The sequence below is a fragment of the Macaca thibetana genome, chromosome 11 (assembly GCF_024542745.1).
Source record: "Macaca thibetana thibetana isolate TM-01 chromosome 11, ASM2454274v1, whole genome shotgun sequence".
In the NCBI taxonomy this organism is placed as follows: Eukaryota; Metazoa; Chordata; class Mammalia; order Primates; family Cercopithecidae; genus Macaca; species Macaca thibetana.
In genome coordinates, this window is record NC_065588.1 from 46,796,871 (window position 1) to 46,814,664 (window position 17,794).

The following is a 17,794-nucleotide window of genomic DNA, read 5'->3' on the forward strand; positions in this document are numbered from 1 at the left end:
AAACTAGTAAATATAAATAGTACTTTATTTTCCTATTTATGTCCATGCATTTATACTTTTTAAAAATTTTTATTTTCTTAGTCTTTTTAGGTTTTTTAGGTTTCAGTTTTATAGCATGCTATAGTCATCTTTTGTAATTTTATGTTTCTTCAAAGCTAATTTTCTATGACATCATAGTTTACATTTAACTTCACTTATGCAGTGATTTTGATAGAATGCATCGGTGTTTGTGTAGTATACTTTTGAGGGTGAGACAGCAGAATTGCCTTCCATTCAAAACTGACATGCTTTATAAAAAAGTATATGCAGTGTTTTCTTTTTTGAGATGGAGTCTTGCTCTGTCACCCAGGCTGGAGTGCAGTGGCATAATCTTGGCTCACCACAACCTCCGCCTACAAGGTTCAGGCGATTCTCCTGCCTCAGCCTCCAGAGTAGCTGAGATTACAGGTGCACACCACCACGCCTGGCTAATGTTTGTATTTTTGGTAGAGATGGGATTTTTGCCATATTGGCCAGGCTGATATTGATCTCCTGACCTCATGATCCGCCTGCCTCAGCCTCCCAAAGTGCTAGAGTTAACAGGTATGAGCCAGTGTCCCTGGCCTGTAATTTTTTTTTGTTTTTTTAAGACGGAGTCTTGCTCTTGTCACCCAGGCTGGGGTGCAATGACGTGATTTTTGGCTTACTGCAATCTTCAGCTCCTGGGTTCAAGCGATTCTCCTGCCTCAGCCTCCTGAGTAGTAGCTGGGATTACAGGTGCCCGCCACCACACCCAGCTAATTTTTGTATTGTTTAGCAGAGACAGGGTTTTACCATGTTGGTCAGGCTCATCTCGAACTCCTGACCTCAGGTGATCCACCTGCCTTGGCCTCCCAAAATTCTGGAATTACAGGCATGAGCCACTGCACCCAGCCATGTAATTTTTAAAATAAGGACTTCTTGACCCAGTGTAGTATCTCATGCCTGTAATCCCAGTGATTTGGGAGGCTGAGTTTGAGAGGATCTGTTGAGGCCAGGAGTTTGAGACTAGCCTGGGCAACATAATGAAAACCCAATTTTGCCAAAATTTTTTTTTAATTAGTGGGGCATGGTGTTCCAGGCCTGTAGTCCTAGCTACTTAGGAGGTTGAGGCAAGAGCATCATTTGAACCCCGGAGTTTGAGGCTACACTGAGCTATGAGCACACCACTGTACTCCAGCCTGGATGACAGAGTAGACCCTGTCTATAAAAGTAGTAAAAATAAAAATAAAAATGTTTTACCTCGGGCCGGGCATGGTGGCTCAAGCCTGTAATCCCAGCACTTTGGGAGGCCGAGACGGGCGGATCACGACGTCAGGAGATTGAGACCAGCCTGGCTAACACGGTGAAACCCCGTCTCTACTAAAAAAATACAAAAAACTAGCCGGGCGAGGTGGCGGGCACCTGTAGTCCCAGCTACTTGGGAGGCTGAGGCAGGAGAATGGCGTAGACCAGGGAGGCGGAGCTTGCAGTGAGCTGAGATCCGGCCACTGCACTCCAGCCTGGGCGACAGGGCGAGACTCCGTCTCTCAAAAAAAAAAAAATTGTTTTACTTCAATTTACAGTTAACAAAATTGAGGCTCAGAAGAGTTAAGAAATTTTGCCAAGATCACACAATAATAAAAAGTTCATATTAGAGCTGTTTTTGGATTCAGGAGTGACTCCAGCATCTCAATCATTGTGTGTTTAGATGAAGATTATTAAACTACCTTGAGGCCGGGTGCGGTGGCTCCCGCCTGTAATCCCAGCACTTTGGGAGGCCGAGGAGGGTGGATCACCTGAGGTCAGGGGTTTGAGGCCAACTTGACTAACATGGTGAAACCTTGTCTCTACTAAAAACACAAAAATTTGCCCACCGTGGTGCCGGGCCCTTGTAATCCCAGCTACTCAGGAGGCTGAGGCAGAATAGCTTGAACCCAGGACAGGGAGGTTGCAGTGAGCCAAGATTGCACCACTGCACTCCAGGCTGGGCAACAGAGCGAGACACTGTCTCAAAAAAAAAAAAAGCTACTTTGAAATGATGATCTTGTCACATAACTACTCTACATAGCAACTCTTTGAGTAAGGGGTATTTCTAATAGGTATATGGCCCTTTCACTGTATCCTTTTCAAGTAAGTAAATGAATGTTGTACTCCTTGTATTTATTGGGATTTAATGTCTGATCATTTGTTTCTGAGAGCTGTACCTTTAACATTTGCCATCTTTTTGGGTAGGCGTGTATCTGGTATTCTCAGAATGGAGGAAAGAGAGGGAGAGAATAAGTGTGTAAATACATGCGTTTTCTCCTATTGAAAAATGCTTAATGTCAAATACTGTTGACATGGCAGGAGAGCTTGGCTATCACAAGCTACTCAGAGTTCTATTCTGCTATCAGTCAGAAATTATGTTGTACCCAAAAAGCTTGAGTTTATCACCCTTAGAGTTGGGCTTCGGCATCTTCATCATCTCTCTTATTGTCACCTACGGCATCAGTGCCAAAGCTCTCTAGGAGCCAGGAGCTGAGTCTTACTGAGGTGGACCCTAGCTTTGCCTGCCAGCTCTGCAATTTACTTCCTAGATCATTTGTGCCCCGGGACACAAACTACTAGTTTGTCACTGGAACCTCTCTGGGCCTGTCTCAGAATGGGATTAACATAAAGGAGTGGAACTGTTCAGCAGAGGCAGGGAGAAATAAGTGAGTTGCCTTCTCCTCAGCTTCTCTTTACCACCTTCCCTTGCCCATTTCCTCCTCCTTCCCCTGCCGGATTCCAGGGTTACAAATAGAGGCTTCTTTCTTCTGTTTAATTCCATTGTTACCCACCCTCGTTTGCCCTTCTCTAGAATCTCTCTACTCGCATATTGCGTCCCCTTCTGTACCTCCTTCTCCTCACCTCCACCCACTGTACCCAACCATCTTCCTGACCAAGGAGGACATGAAGGGTTGAATGTCAGGATCAAATGTCAGGATCCCCCTCCCCTGAGGGAGGAGGATAGGGAGATCTCTGGGCTGAGGCTGCTGTCTCCTTCCCACTGTCCTTTCTGCAGGTCCTCAGATGGCACATGAGGGTGGGCTTGCTGCTGGGTAGGCATCCCACCTCCACTCCACAGTGCTTAGTTGTACCTTTTATTATGCTATAATGTTTATTTGTTAGGGCATACACATGAATAGCAAGTTTCGTTAAAATAGATTATCCCCCTCCCCAACACACAAATTATGCGATACGTAAATGCCCACATCACATTCACCAGTCAACTCAGCTTCAAATCAGTGGCTACCAAAGGCAGAGCAGTGGGAGAGTACTACTCTCCTGTGGGTACAAAACAGATGTATTTTCTGTAGAGAATTTTGAAATAATAATAAAAATGACTGAAAGGTATACGCTTGTTATCCTACACTTGGAAATTCTAAAGCGTGTAAGTGATAAAATACTTCTCACTACTACCACCATTTCAAGGCGCAGACCCTGCTCTCAAGATATGGATGAACCTAGGCATGGAACAGGGCATTATGTTTGGTGTGTATGTGTGAGCGAGTGAGTGTGTGTGTGTGTGTTTTCTTTTTTGAGACGGAGTCTCACTCTGTCTCCCAGGCTGAAGTGCAGTGGTGCAAACTCAGCTACTCAGCTCACTGCAACCTCTCTCCCAGGCTCAAGCCATTCTCCCACCTCAGCATCCCGAGTAGCTGGGACTACAGGTGCCCACCAACACGCCTGGCTAATTTTGTATTTTTTGTAGAGATAGCATTTCTCCGTGTTTGTTGCCCTGGCTGGTCTCGAACTCATGCGCTGAAGCGATCTGCCTGCCTTGGCCTCCCAAAGTGCTGGGATTATAGGAATGAGCCATCGTGCCCTGCCTCAAGAGATTACCTTAAATGGCACTATTTAAAATAGTCATGCTGTGGACATTAAGAACATACACTTGCAGGACAGATGGAAAAAAAATTCCAATATAAAGCATATCACTACTTTTAACTCGGGATAAAATTTCTAGTTATAGAATTGTTCAGACTCTAAAGTCTCTGTCACAGCTTAGATGGCAATAAAATATTTATATTTTATAATATTATAAATATATATAATATTCTGGAAAATTAGATAACTAAGAAATTTGCTGTAGATGCAAAAATACACAAGTGTCTCAAAAGTTACGTAAATATTTTAAATTTTGTGACATTTGCAAGTAGGTTGGGGTAAAGCAATATTTCTCTTTTATTTATTTTTCTGAGACAGGGTCTCCTCTGTCACCTAGGCTGGAGTGTGATGGTGTGTTTACAGCTCACTGTAGCCTCGAACTTCCTGGGCTCATGTGATTCTCCTGCCTCAGCCTCCCAAAGTGCTGGGATTATAGGTGTGAGCCATTGCACCTGGGCAGTATTTGTTTTAATATTTAGAAATACCTATTTTTTATTATATAGGAAGCTAACTTTTACATAGATATTTCAAATTTTCAAGTTGATCACAAACTTTAGTATTATTTATTATTTGTTAAATGTAATTATTGGGTTTCTCTCCCGCTTTTAAGTAATGGAAAAGCGATTTTATCTAAATCTGTAATTTTCATGCTCTGATTTTAAAAATTTACAAATAGATCTTTCAATTATTTAGCAGGTAACATCTAAAGGAACTGGTTTAAATCCTAATGCCAAAGTATGGCAAGAAATTGCTCCTGGAAATACTGATGCCACCCCAGTAACTCATGGAACTGAAAGCTCTTGGCATGAAACAGCAGCTACATCAGGTGCTCATCCTGAGGGTAAGTCTTAAATATTTGGTCATAAAAATCACAGTTTGGTTAAATGTACGGCCAAGCAAGTTTACCGAACTTGAGATACATCCCCCGGCCTTTTTTTTTTTTGAGACAGAGTCTCACTCTGTCACCCAGGCTGGAGTACAGTGGCACGATCTTTGCTCACTGCAACCTCCACCTCACCAGGTTCAAGCAATTCTCCTGCCTCAGCCTCCTGAGTAGCTGGGATTACAGGCACCCGGCTTTGTCTCATGCCTGTAATCCCACATCTGGTTACCACACCCGGCTAATTTTTGTATTTTTAGTAGAGGCGGAGTTTTACCATGTTGTCCAGGCCAGTCTCGAACTCCTGACCTCAGGTGATCCGCCTACCTCGGCCTCCCAAAGTGCTGGGATTAAAGGCGTGAGCCACCGTGCCCGGCTGAACTTTTGTATTTTTAGTAGAGATGGAGTTTCACCATGTTGGCCAGGCTGGTCTCGAACTCCTGACCTCAAGTGATCCACCCACCTCGGCCTCCCAAAGTGCTGGGATTACAGGTGTGGGCCACCATTCCTGGCCAGGATATATCCTTTGTTTATTTGATTAAGTATATTTATCAATTTGTTTTTCCTTTAAACATACTGCATCCAGGATTTATGTTTAACATGTGGTTTGTGTATAATTCTCATTTATACCTAACATGAATAGATTGCCATTGATTTCAAGTAGTAGCTGTGTCTTTGGGTCCAGCATGCAACCTGTCTATAATAATGATATTTATAAATTAGTTTTTATCTACCATCATTGACTCTGCTATTTACTCACTGTTCGACCTTGGGCGAATAACTTAATTTCTCTATGCTTTTTTCCTCCATCTGTAAAACAGAAGCAATCTTAATTACAGCACAGGATTTTCTGATAATTAAATGAATAAAGTGAATTGGAGTAGTCTGATACATAGATAATGCTATATACGTTTTAGCAATTGTTAATCATTTTAGTTTATCCGTAATTGTCAAAACTTTCTCCCTTGGAATGATAACTCTTGCTTAAAACCATGTGGACATACTCCGAACTGGTAGAATACCTTAAAATCTTTTTATAGGTGACATACTGACCAGGGTTCCTGAAAATAGAATTTAAATAATTCCCATTTATTTTCAGTGTCTCTCTTTAATACAGGTAATGCAGAGCTCTCAGAAGATACATGTAAAGAATATGAAGTAATGTATTCTTCGTCTTGTGAAACCACCAGAAATACTACAGGCATTGAAGAATCAACTGATGGGATGATTTTAGGACCAGAAGATCTGAGTTACCAAATATATGATGTTTCCGGTAAAGTTTATGGTTTTATTGTTAAAATGGGAATTCAGTACAGGACACCCCCCCACCCATGGTCTCTTTATCCTTGTTCTGATAAACCTTTGGCATTATTTTCTTATTTGAAAAGAAGGTTATGTTAATGAAATGTTAGTTGATTGTTACATTGTTTTCACATAACATGACATTTGTAATGTTAAAAGATTGTTTATGAGGGTTCTATTAAAGGAAAGCGTGAAATTAAAGATAACAGGAAAAAAGGCAGGGTGGCTCACACCTGTAATCCCAGCACTTTAGGAGGCAGAGGCGGGCAGATCTCTTGAGGTCGGGGGTTCGAAACTAGCCTGGTCAACATGGTGAAACATTGTCTTATACTGAAAAAAGAAAAAAAAAAAAAAATTAGCTGGGCGTGGTGGCATGCACCTGTAATCCCAAGATCATGCCACTGTACTCCAGCCTGGGTGACAGAGTGAAACTGTGTCAGAAAATAATTTTTACGTATCTATATAGAAACAACTGCCGACTTTGAACATAGAGTTAAAATGATATGGCAAGCAGTTGGTGTTTTTTTTGTTGTTGTTTTTTGAGACGGAGTCGCGCTCCGTCACCTAGGCTGGAGTACGGTGGGGCGATCTCGGCTCACTGCAAGCTCTGCCTCCCGGGTTCACGCCATTCTTCTGCCTCAGCCTCCTGAGTAGCTGAGACTACAAACGCGCACCGCCATGCCCGGCTGATTTTTTGTATTTTTTTTTTTAGTAGAGACAGGGTTTCACCATGTTAGCCAGGATGGTCTCGATCTCCTGACCTCGTGATCCACCCACCTTGGCCTCCCAAAGTGCTGGGATTACAGGCGTCAGCCACTGCGCCCAGCCGTGGTGGTGTGGTGGTGGTGTTTTTTATTGTTACTGAGAGGGAGTCTCGCTCTGTCGCCCAGGCCGGAGTGCAGTGGCGTGATCTCGGCTCACTGGGATTGCAGGCACGCACCACCACACCCGGCTAATTTTGTATTTTTAGTAATGATGGGGTTCCACCACATTGGTCAGGCCGGTCTCAATCCCTGACCTCAAGTAATCCACCTTCCTTGGCCTCCCAAAGTGCTGGGATTACAGGCGTGAGCCACCATGCCCAGCCTTTAAGTGCTTTTAGTATTGTGCTTTGTTAATTTTTTGATAAAAATAACTCTTAAACTAATATGAAATGTATCTGATGAAAGAATATCTAAGTTGAGAGAAATTAGTTAGACTTTGAACTATCCAAGTTATAAAAATAATAAAAAATACAGTTTGGGCCAGGCACAGTGGCTTATGCCTGTGGCCAAGGTAGGAGGATTGCTTGAGCCCAGGAGTTTGAGAACAGTCCGGGCAACATAATGAGAGCCTGTCTCTACAAAAAAATAAAAATAAAAAATTAGCTGGGTATCGTGGCACAAGTTTGTGGTCCTAGCTACTCAAGAAGCTGTAGTGGGAGGATCATTTGAGCCCAGGAGGTTGAGGCTGTACTAAGCTGTGATCGCACCACTGTACTCTAGCCTTGGCAACAAAGGGAGACCCTGGTTCTCTCAAACAATAGCTTTGTGGTGAATTTTGATTGTAGATACTTTGTGGCTTCTGAGTACAACAGTATGTCAGATTTATCACGTCTGCTAACATGCTATTAACTTTTTTTCCCTCCTTTTCTACCATCAGGAGAAAGCAATTCAGCAATTTCTACAGAAGACCTAAAAGAATGTCTGAAGAAACAATTAGAATTCTGTTTTTCACGGTATTGCTATTTCCCCTTTATTGAATTTGATTAGTAGATGTAAAATATGTGTGAAATAGAGTACGAGGATGGTGATTATTATTTAACTAGTTTTTTTTATTTTTTATTTTCTTGAGACAGAGTCTCATGCTGTCGCTAGACTGGAGTGCAGTGGTGTGATCTTGGCTCACTGCAGCCTCCACCTCCCGGGTTCAAGAGATTCTCGTGCGTCAGCCTCCAGAGTAGCTGGGATTACGGACGTGTGGCCACCATGCCCAGCTAATATTTGTATTTTTAGTAGAGACGAGGTTTCACCATCTTGGCCAGGCTGGTCTCAAACTTGCAACTTCATGTGACCCGCCCTCCTCTGCCTCCCAAAGTGTTGGGATTACAGGCGTGTGGCACCACGCTCGGCCCTTTATCTAGATTTAAAAGTGTAGGGCCGGGCACCATGGCTCACTCCTGTACTCCCAGCACTTTGGGAGACTTCGGTGGCTGGATCACCTGAAGCCGGGAGTTAGAGACCTGCCTGACCAACATGGAGAAACCCTGTCTCTACTAAAAATGCAAAAATTAGCCGGACATGGTGGCACATGCCTGTAATCCCAGCTACTCAGGATGCTGAGGCAGGAGAATCACCTGACCCCAGAGGCGAAAGTTGCAGTGAGCCGAGATCGCACCATTGCACTCCAGCCTGGACAATAAGAGCGAAACTCCATCTCAAGGACAAAAAAAAAACGTGTCGTCTCCAATCTGATATGCAAAGGATCTATTCTTAATATAAAGATAATGAGGTTTCCATTGGATGTTTTTTCTGTGAACATACTCAATTTTGGAATTGACAAAAAGTTATTTCTTAATGCTTGTTTTAATAGTTGATTCTTATAACATTAATCATAGTCATTTTTGGCAAAATAGTAAGGAGTTGGATACATAATTTATATTGCCAGTGTCTTCTATTAAATAAGGAATCCTTTCAGGCAAACATTTAGAGAAGTCTTATTTACAGATAAGAATTATGGGCTGGGCGCAGTGGCTCATGCCTGTAATCCCAGCACTTTGGGAGGCCAAGGTGCGTGGATCACGAGGTCAGGGGTTCGAGACCAGCCTGGCCAACATGGTGAAACCCTGTCTCTAATAAAAATTAAAAATTAGCCGGGTGTGGTGGTGGGTGCCTGTAATCCCAACTACTTGAGAGGCGGCAGCAGGAGAATTGCTTGAACCTGGGAGGTGGAGGTTACAGTGAGCTGAAATTATTCCTGGGCTCCAGCATGGGCAACAAGAGCGAGACTCCACTTCAAAAACAAAGAAACAAAAACATTCACGTAATATTTACTTTAGCCTGCACTTTGGGAGGCCGAAGTAGGTGGATCACCTGAGGTCAGGAGTTCAAGACCAGCCTGGCCAGTATGGCAAAACCCCGTCTCTACTGAAAATACAAAAATTAGCGGAGTGTGGTAGCTTGCCCCTGTAGTCCCAGCTACTGGAGGCTGAGGCAGGAGAATTGCTTGAACCCAGGAGGTGGAGTTTGCAGTAAGCTGAGATTGCACCACTGCACTTCAGCCTGGGTGAATTTTACCTACTAACTAGATCATTTATGGGTCTGTTTCTATTGTCTGGGTTTCTACTCTTGAATTATCTGTCATAATTTACTGCCTTTTTGTATGTCTTGTAAATGTTGATTTTATGCTGTACATTACATACAACAGAACCATGGAAGATGCAGGTAATACAACTCTAGACAGAGTTTGAGCTTTTCTTCTGTTAGGCAGAGAGTGAAATGTTGATTGCTTCAATCCAATCAGAAATTGAGCTAGGTCGGGGCTGAGCAACAATTTTAATTAGACTCAGTTCACCTTTGATTTAGCTCTATTCCTTCTACATGGCCCTTTCAGGCTTTTGATTCAGAGCTTGGCAGTTTTGTGTCACCCTAATCTTACAAAACCAAGGAGATTTAGATCTGTAATGCAGAGGTTTGAGATTTAGCTCTTTTAACTTCCTACCCCATAGTGCTTGAAAATCTGGCAGTGTCTTGGCTGGGCACGGTGGTGCACGCCTGTAATCCCAGCACTTTGGGAGGCCACGGCGGGCGGATCACCGGAGGTCAGGAGTTCAGGATCAGCCTGGCCAACAAGATGAAACTCCATCTCTACTTAAAATACAAAAAATTAGCTGGGCATGTTGGTACGCACCTATAATCCCAGCTACTCAGGAGGCTGAGGCAGGAGAATCGCTTGAACCCAGGAGGTGGAGGTTGCAGTGAGCCAAGATCACGTCATTGCACTCCAGACTGGGGGACAAGAGCAAGACTTCGTCTCAAAAAAAAAAAAAAAGAAAATCTGGCAGTGTCTTATGGGGGCGACCTGCGTTTTCAGCATTTTTGCTTGCACTCAGACTTACTCACGAGACCACGTAGATTTTACTGTCTTTTCAGCCTGACTTCCAATCTCCCATCTTCCTCCTTAAAACTCAGGAACCATCTTATGGGGAAAATCAGCTGTATTGGTGGCTCCCATAATTTCCATTCATAATTCTAGTTCTATGCCCATTACACATACCACATACTTATACACAACTGCCTAGAGATCTGCTGGTTTCTCTATCGTCCAGTAGAATCTGAGTCAAGATCTGCAAATGCTCTCAGGAAGGAAAGATCTTCTTTGGGGCATTTTAGTTATTTTGTGCTTGAAGCTTCTACAACTTTCCCAGATCTCCAAAAACATGATCTTTTTTTTTTTTTTTTTTTTGTAGTTTATCCCAGCTTTTTTAACTAAAAATGTTTTAAAAAGTGGGAGCTTTTGCAGTGGGAGCTCCTACTTGTCATGATCCATCACATTCCTACTCAGGACTGTGATATAGTTCCAGCCAGCTGGGTAATTGACATTTGTGGCTCAGCACAATTGCCGTTAATACATATCAGGTATTACTCGTGAATAATCAAATCGTAGATGTTATATCTATTTACTTCTGACAAGGTACAGTTTCTTTAAGAATTTTGAGTCATTGTTTAAGAATAGACCCGCTAAATTTCAGAGTTCATTTAGGCTACAGCTTTTTAGTTTTGCAAAGATCATGTTTATGGTTGTCTTATTTTCAGATTCTTAAGGAATTTTTTTGTTTTTTTGGAGATGGAGTCTCACTCTGTCGCCCAGGCTGGAGTGCAGTGGCACGATCTCGGCTCACTGCAACCTCTACCTCCCGGGGCGATTTTTCTGCCTCAGCCTCCCAAATAGCTGGGAATACAGGCACGCACCACCGTACCTGGCTACGTTTTGTATTTTTAATAGAGATGGGGTTTTATCATGTTGGCCAGGCTAGTCTCAAACTGATATCAGGTGATCCACCCACCTTGGCCTCCCAAAGTGCTGGGTTTACAGGCGTGAGCCCCCTCCCCTGGCCTTTATTTTAATAGAATTTGAATGTAAGCGCCTTTGAGCCTGCTCCTTGCCAGGCACTAGGCAGTTGAAATACATTATTGATTGAACAACAAAAGATCCTTCGCTTATAGGTTCTTGCAGTCAGAACCTATATTCTGACTGCAAGAGCACAAAACAAACATAATAAATAAGCAACTCAGAAGTATGTTAGGAGATAAGTGCTGTGGGAAGAAAATTGAATGCAAGGAGAGGAATCAGGAATGCTGGGGTGGTTGCAGTTTTAAATAGGGTGATCAGTACAGTACTTTTTGAGAAGAGGGCTTATAAGCAAAAACTTCCAGCTATTTATAGCCAGACTGCTTCAAAGAATATTTGATGTGAATAGCAAAGTGTGAATTTGATTTTACCTAAGTTTATTAAACAAGATTTTATGTGTAAGATGCAAGTGTTTGCATCTTTTTCATTTTGTTTGTTTATGTTTTGAGATGGAGTTTCACTCTTGTTGACCCGACTGAAGTGCAATGGTGCGATCTCAGCTCACTACCACCTCTGCCTCCCAGGTTCAAGTGATTCTCCTGCCCCAGCCCTCCGAGTAGCACCCACCACCAAGCGCAGCTAATTTTTTGTATTTTTAGTGGAGACGGAGTTTCACTATGTTGGCCAGGTTGGTCTTGAGCTCTTGACCTCTAATCATCCACCCGCCTCGGCATCCCAAAGTGCTAGGATTACAGGCATGAGCCACTGTGCCCAGCCAAGGTGTGCATTTATATAAGCGTGTTTGACTTGCATAATTTAAAATACATATTTTGGCCAGGGTGCAGTGGCTCACGCCTGTAATCCCAGCACTTTGGGAGGCCGAGGCGGGTGGATCACCTGAGGTTAGGAGTTTGAGACCAGCCTGGCCAACATGGGAAACACAATCTCTCCTAAATACAAAAAATTAGCCGGGCGTGGTGATTTATGCTTGTAATCCCAGCTATTTGCGAGGCCGAGGCGGGAAAATTGCTTGACTCCAGGTGGCAGAGGTTGCAGCGTGCCGAGATCGCGCCATTGCACTCCAGCCTGGGCAACAAGAACAAAACTCCCCCTCAACAACAACAACAACAAAATGCACACATTAAGAAATGGAAAATCCGGCCGGGCGCAGTGGCTCACGCCTGTAATGCCAGCACTTTGGGAGGCTGAGGCAGACAGATCACGAGGTCAGGCGATCAAGACCATCCTGGCTAACACAGTGGAACCCTGTCTCTACTAAAAATACAAAAAATTAACCGGGCAAGATGACGGGCGCCTTTAGTCCCAGCTACTCGGGAGGCTGAGGCAGGAGAATGGCATGAACCCGGGAGGCGGAGCTTGCAGTGAGCCGAGATCGCCACCGCACTCCAGCCTGGGCGACAGAGTGAGACTCTGTCTCAGAAAAAAAAAAAAAGAAAAAAGAAAATCCTTCTTGAGTCAATTCACAGTTCAGCTACAGTTTTTATCATCCATATTCTAATATCACTGAAGTATTTATAAGATGGAACTCTGCTATATGTAATGTTTTGTTAAAATGCTACTTGTAATATTAAACCTCTTTATATATCAGTATAATTGTCCAATATTGTGCTGGATGTGTTTGGGAATTGAGATACTGTAAAAGTTATATTAACTAATGTGTATATATATTACACTAATATGTTTTGAATTGAACACTTTTAACAACTTTTTAGAGTTCATTGAAAAGTTTAGTGTTATTTCTGATAAAATAATCTTATTTCCATGCATTTAAAAAGTAGAGAAAAGGAGTAAGATACCTCTTCTCGTTAGGTGCTTTTTAATAATTGCTTGTTTTATAGGACTATTTTGTTTGTTCTTTTCAGAGAAAATTTGTCAAAGGATCTTTACTTGATATCTCAAATGGATAGTGATCAGTTCATCCCAATTTGGACAGTTGCCAACATGGAAGAAATAAAAAAGTTGACTACAGACCATGATCTAATTCTTGAAGTGTTAAGATGTATGTAAAAATACCTTTTAGCTTTTTTGTTTTAATTTTAAACGTTAAATGTTATTTTGACTTCTGGTCATATAGATAATTATATTTTACTGCCCCCACCACCACCTTATTTTGTTGTTTTGTTCCAAATTATCTCTCTTTGTTTTTTGTTTTCAGGGGTAGTGGTGAAGGACAGGGTCTCACTCTGTCACTCAAGCGGGAGTGTTGTGGTGCAAATCGCAGCTCACTGCAACTTCAAACTCCTGGGCTCAAGCCATCCTTCTACCTCTTAGCCCTCCAAGTTACTGGGACCCCAGGCACACGCCACCACATCTGGCTAATCTTTAAATTTTTTTTATAGAGGTGGGGTCTTGGTGTGTTCCCCAGGCTGGTCTTAAGTTCATTGGCTGAGTCAGTCCTCCCACCTTGGCCTCCCAAGCCTTGTCTTTGTTTTTACTGACGTGTGTGTGTGTGTGTGTGTGTGTGTATGCGTGTGTGTGTGTATGCGTGTGTGTGTGTACATGTATACCCCGCTCAGCCTCCCAAAATGTTGGGATTACAGGCGTGAGCCACCACGCCCAGCCTATATACAGCTTCTGTAACAATTCTGCACCTTGGTTGTTTATCATCATGCCCACTTAAGAAGTATAAGCAATGAAGTACATTTTTCATCACAGTTCAGTACACACCATGTACCTCCACCCAACTGAAATATTTGTAACAAACTTGTTTCTAATTTTACAACCTACTAATGAGTTGCTATGGGCAGTTTGACAAATACTGCTCTGAAATTTGGTAATGAATTTTTATTTCTTTTTTTTTTTTTTTGAGATGGAGTCTCGCCCTGTTGCCCAGGCAGGAGTGCAGTGGTGCGATCTGGGCTCACTGCAAGCTCCGCCTCCTGGGTTCATGCCATTCTCCTGCCTCAGCCTCCCAGTGGCTGGGATTACAGGCGCTCGCCACCATGCCCGGCTAATTTTTTGTATTTTTAGTAGAGACGGGGTTTCACCGTGTTAGCCAGGATGGTCTCGATCTCCTGACTTCGTGATCCGCCCGCCTCGGCCTCCCAAAGTGCTGGGATTACAGGCGTGAGCCACCGCGCCCGGCCGAATTTTTATTTCTTGATTGAAGCTTTAAGAATTTTTGGCCGTGCGTGGTGGCTCAAGCCTGTAATCCTAGCACTTTGGGAGGCCGAGGCGGGCGGATCACCAAGTCAGGAGATCGAGACCATCCTGGCTAACACTGTGAAACCCCGCCTCTACTAAAAATAGAAAAAAAAGAAATTAGCCGGGCGTGGTGGCGGTCGCCTGTAGTCCCAGCTACTCCGGAGGCTGAGGCGGGAGAATGGCCTGAACCTGGGAAGCGGAGCTTGCAGTGAGCCGAGATCGCGCCACTGGGGGCAACAGAGCGAGACTCCGTCTCAAAAAAAAAATTTTTTTTTTGCTGGATTTTATGTCTTGTATGTATTTCTTGGTTCAGTATTTGGTAACCTCTTTTTTTTTTTTTTTTTTTGAGACGGAGTCTGGCTCTGTCGCCCAGGCTGGAGTGCAGTGGCGCGATCTCGGCTCACTGCAAGCTCCGCCTCCCGGGTTCACGCCATTCTCCGACCTCAGCCTCCCGAGTAGCTGGGACTACAGGCGCCCACAACCGCGCCCGGCTAATTTTTTGCATTTTTAGTAGAGACGGGGTTTCACCGTGGTCTCGATCTCCTGACCTTGTGATCTGCCCGCCTCGGCCTCCCAAAGTGATGGGATTACAGGCGTGAGCCACCGCGCCCGGCTTGGTAACCTCTTAAGAGTGGGTTTTGTTAACTATTTCACTGAATAAGGCAGATCTTCACTTTTATGAGAGATGTGTTTCTGAAAATGTTTAGAAGTTAAATATAGCAAGTCTGATAATAGACTTACATTGGAATAGATTTCCATTTCCAGAGGATTACAAACATTTATGGAATCTCTGATTGGTTTGTAGGTACATCGTTTCTTAAAATGACCCAGTCTTGTCTACATTAAAAGTTGGCAAAGAGAGGCAGAATCTCCCACCTGTTTAGGTTGGAACTTGGCATGCCATCACCCTTAACTGCTTGTTTTATTCTGTCTACTTGCCTGCTTATGGAGATCTGGTATATTAACTCCATGAAGGGACTAGAAATAAAAGTTTTGGCTATTTGCTACTATATTTAGTATAATATTTCCTCCTAATCAGCGTTTAAAAGATGGCTTTTGGGACTCTGTAGTAGTATGCAAGATTAAGTAAGTTGACATCCTGGATAGCTTATAATTTGAGTATAGTTCTTGGTTTAAGGGCTTCTTGAACTTTAATCTTAGGAAGAATTTCTTCACGTACCAGATTTCATTACATTCCTCAGCATAGTGTTTTGCCAATGAAAGTACACTAATTTCTGTTAACATTCATTTGTTATCTCCTCAATGAAGAATTTGGTTATTATATACAAGAAATTTGCCTTACTAGATATATGTTGTATGCTCCCTGAAGGCAGTGCCAAAGTTAGAGTAAGTACTCTGAATATTTTTTTCAGTGAATAACATTTGACAGTGGTCTTCACATATAAATCTCCAAAAAAATTGTCATACCTATAATCTTTGATTCTACAACTTAGTTTCTTTAAGATATTAACCCAGCCTCTGCAAATTTACTCAGCTGGAAATTAAAATGAATAGTTTTTTAATAACATTAATAATATCATTATTTGTCACTTTTGAATGATACCCTTTCTTTTAAATTTCAGCTTCTCCCATGGTGCAAGTTGATGAGAAGGGTGAGAAAGTGAGACCAAGTCATAAGCGTTGTATTGTAATTCTTAGAGAGATTCCTGAAACAACACCAATAGAGGTAAATTATTAATAATTGTTAACGCTAAATGTTCTCTGTTTAAATTGAAAGAGGTTCTTCTGCTTTCCGTGGCAAAGAAAAGAAATTGAAAGAGGTACACAAGCAAAGCGTAAGCCAGTGCCTTCATCAGTTACTGTGAAAAGGTTAAATATTAATTTGTTTCATTAATTCTGAAGTACTAGTATGGTATAGGGGAAGGAAAAGATATAATTCTGTTTTCTTAGAAGGGTAGACAAAGTGTTGCAGTGAAACATTCTGAATTTACTAGATTGATTCAGTGGCAACTAATATATAAATAGGCTATTTTGGGAACTTGAGAATTCATCTGTAAGAATGAATAACTAGATTTTGATTAAGGATTCAGGAGGCAAGGCTGGGTGCAGTGGCTCACACCTGTAATCAGAGCACTTTGGGAGGCTGAGGCGGGTGGATCACGAGGTTGGGAGATCGAGACCATCCTGGCTAACATGGTGAAACCCCGTCTCTACTAAAAATCGAAAAATTAGCTGGGCGTGGTGGTGGGCCCCTATAGTTCCAGCTACTTGGGAGGCCGAGGCTGGAGAATGGTGTGAACCTGGGAGCTTGTAGTGAGCTGAGATCGCGCCACTGCACTCCAGCCTGGGCTACAGAACGAGACTCTGTCTCAAAAAAAAAAAAAAAAGGGATTAAGGCGGCAGGACTAACCCTATTGTTCAGCAAAATATTATATAAAGCAAAGTTGCAGTCATAAAGATGGTATGGTACACATACCAGAATAAAATAATATTTTTTTTTTTTTTTTTTTTTTTGAGACGGAGTCTCGCTCTGTCGCCCAGGCTGGAGTGCAGTGGCCGGGTCTCAGCTCACTGCAAGCTCCGCCTCCCGGGTTCACACCATTCTCCTGCCTCAGCCTCCGGAGTAGCTGGGACTACAGGCGCCCACCACCTCGCCCGGCTAGTTTTTTGTATTTTTAGTAGAGACGGGGTTTCACCATGTTAGCCAGGATGGTCTCGATCTCCTGACCTTGTGATCCGCCCGTCTCGGCCTCCCAAAGTGCTGGGATTACAGGCTTGAGCCACCGCGCCCGGCCTAAAATAATATTTTAATGAAACATTGTAATCAATTTGACAGTTAGATTCTACCAGTTATTACTTTGCTGTTATTTAAAGCCAAAGGTTTTATTATCTGTTTTACTGATGAAGTAACTGATAGTTAGGCTGGTTGCATAGTTTGCTCAAGGACATAAGGGCTCTTAAATGACAGGAGTTTGGGTTTGAACATAATCTCTCTGATTCTAAAGTCCATGTTTCATAATCACTGTGTCACAGAGCTTCATATTAAGTTGCCATGATAAGGTGATATATATTAAAGAAGATGAGGATTAGTTAGTAACTGACGTTGTAATTGATTAGCTATTTAGAATAGAATTTTATTTTATTTTATTTTTTGAGACAGGGTTTCAGTCTGTCACCCAGGGTGAAGTGCAGTGGCACAGTCACAGCTTACTGTAGCCTTGACCTCATGGGCTCAAGCAATCCTCTCACCTCAGCCTCCTGAGTGGTTGGGACTACTGGCGCATGCCGCCATTCCTGGCTAATTTTTGTACTTTTTTGTAGAGATGGGGTTTTGCCATGTTACCCAGGCTGTTCTCAAGGCCCTGGGCTCAAGCAGTCTGTGCACCTTGGCCTCCCAAACTGTTGGCATTACAGCCGTGAGCCATTGTGTCCTATTTCATTATCTTTTTTACGGTTATTATAATTCATATTCTGAATACATAAGGAGTTCATACACATGAAAAACAGTAAAACAAGGCACCAAATGTT

General features: G+C 42.8%; 1 protein-coding gene across 15 annotated transcripts in view; it reads left to right on the top strand.

The window, feature by feature from the left end:
* Window positions 1-17,794, top strand: part of LARP4 (La ribonucleoprotein 4) — an 85,849-nt gene that overhangs the window by 24,709 nt on the left and 43,346 nt on the right. For 8 of the 15 annotated variants that reach the window (XM_050748673.1, XM_050748671.1, XM_050748665.1 and 5 more), the window contains 5 exons: window positions 4,603-4,750; window positions 5,907-6,062; window positions 7,733-7,808; window positions 13,024-13,160; window positions 15,889-15,992. In XM_050748673.1, coding sequence (XP_050604630.1) covers window positions 4,603-4,750; window positions 5,907-6,062; window positions 7,733-7,808; window positions 13,024-13,160; window positions 15,889-15,992 — 621 coding nt within the window. Of the gene's footprint in view, window positions 1-4,602; window positions 4,751-5,888; window positions 6,063-7,732; window positions 7,809-13,023; window positions 13,161-15,888; window positions 15,993-17,794 lie in introns of all 15 variants that reach the window. The other 7 variants (XM_050748662.1, XM_050748664.1, XM_050748672.1 and 4 more) reach the window with 3 other exon arrangements.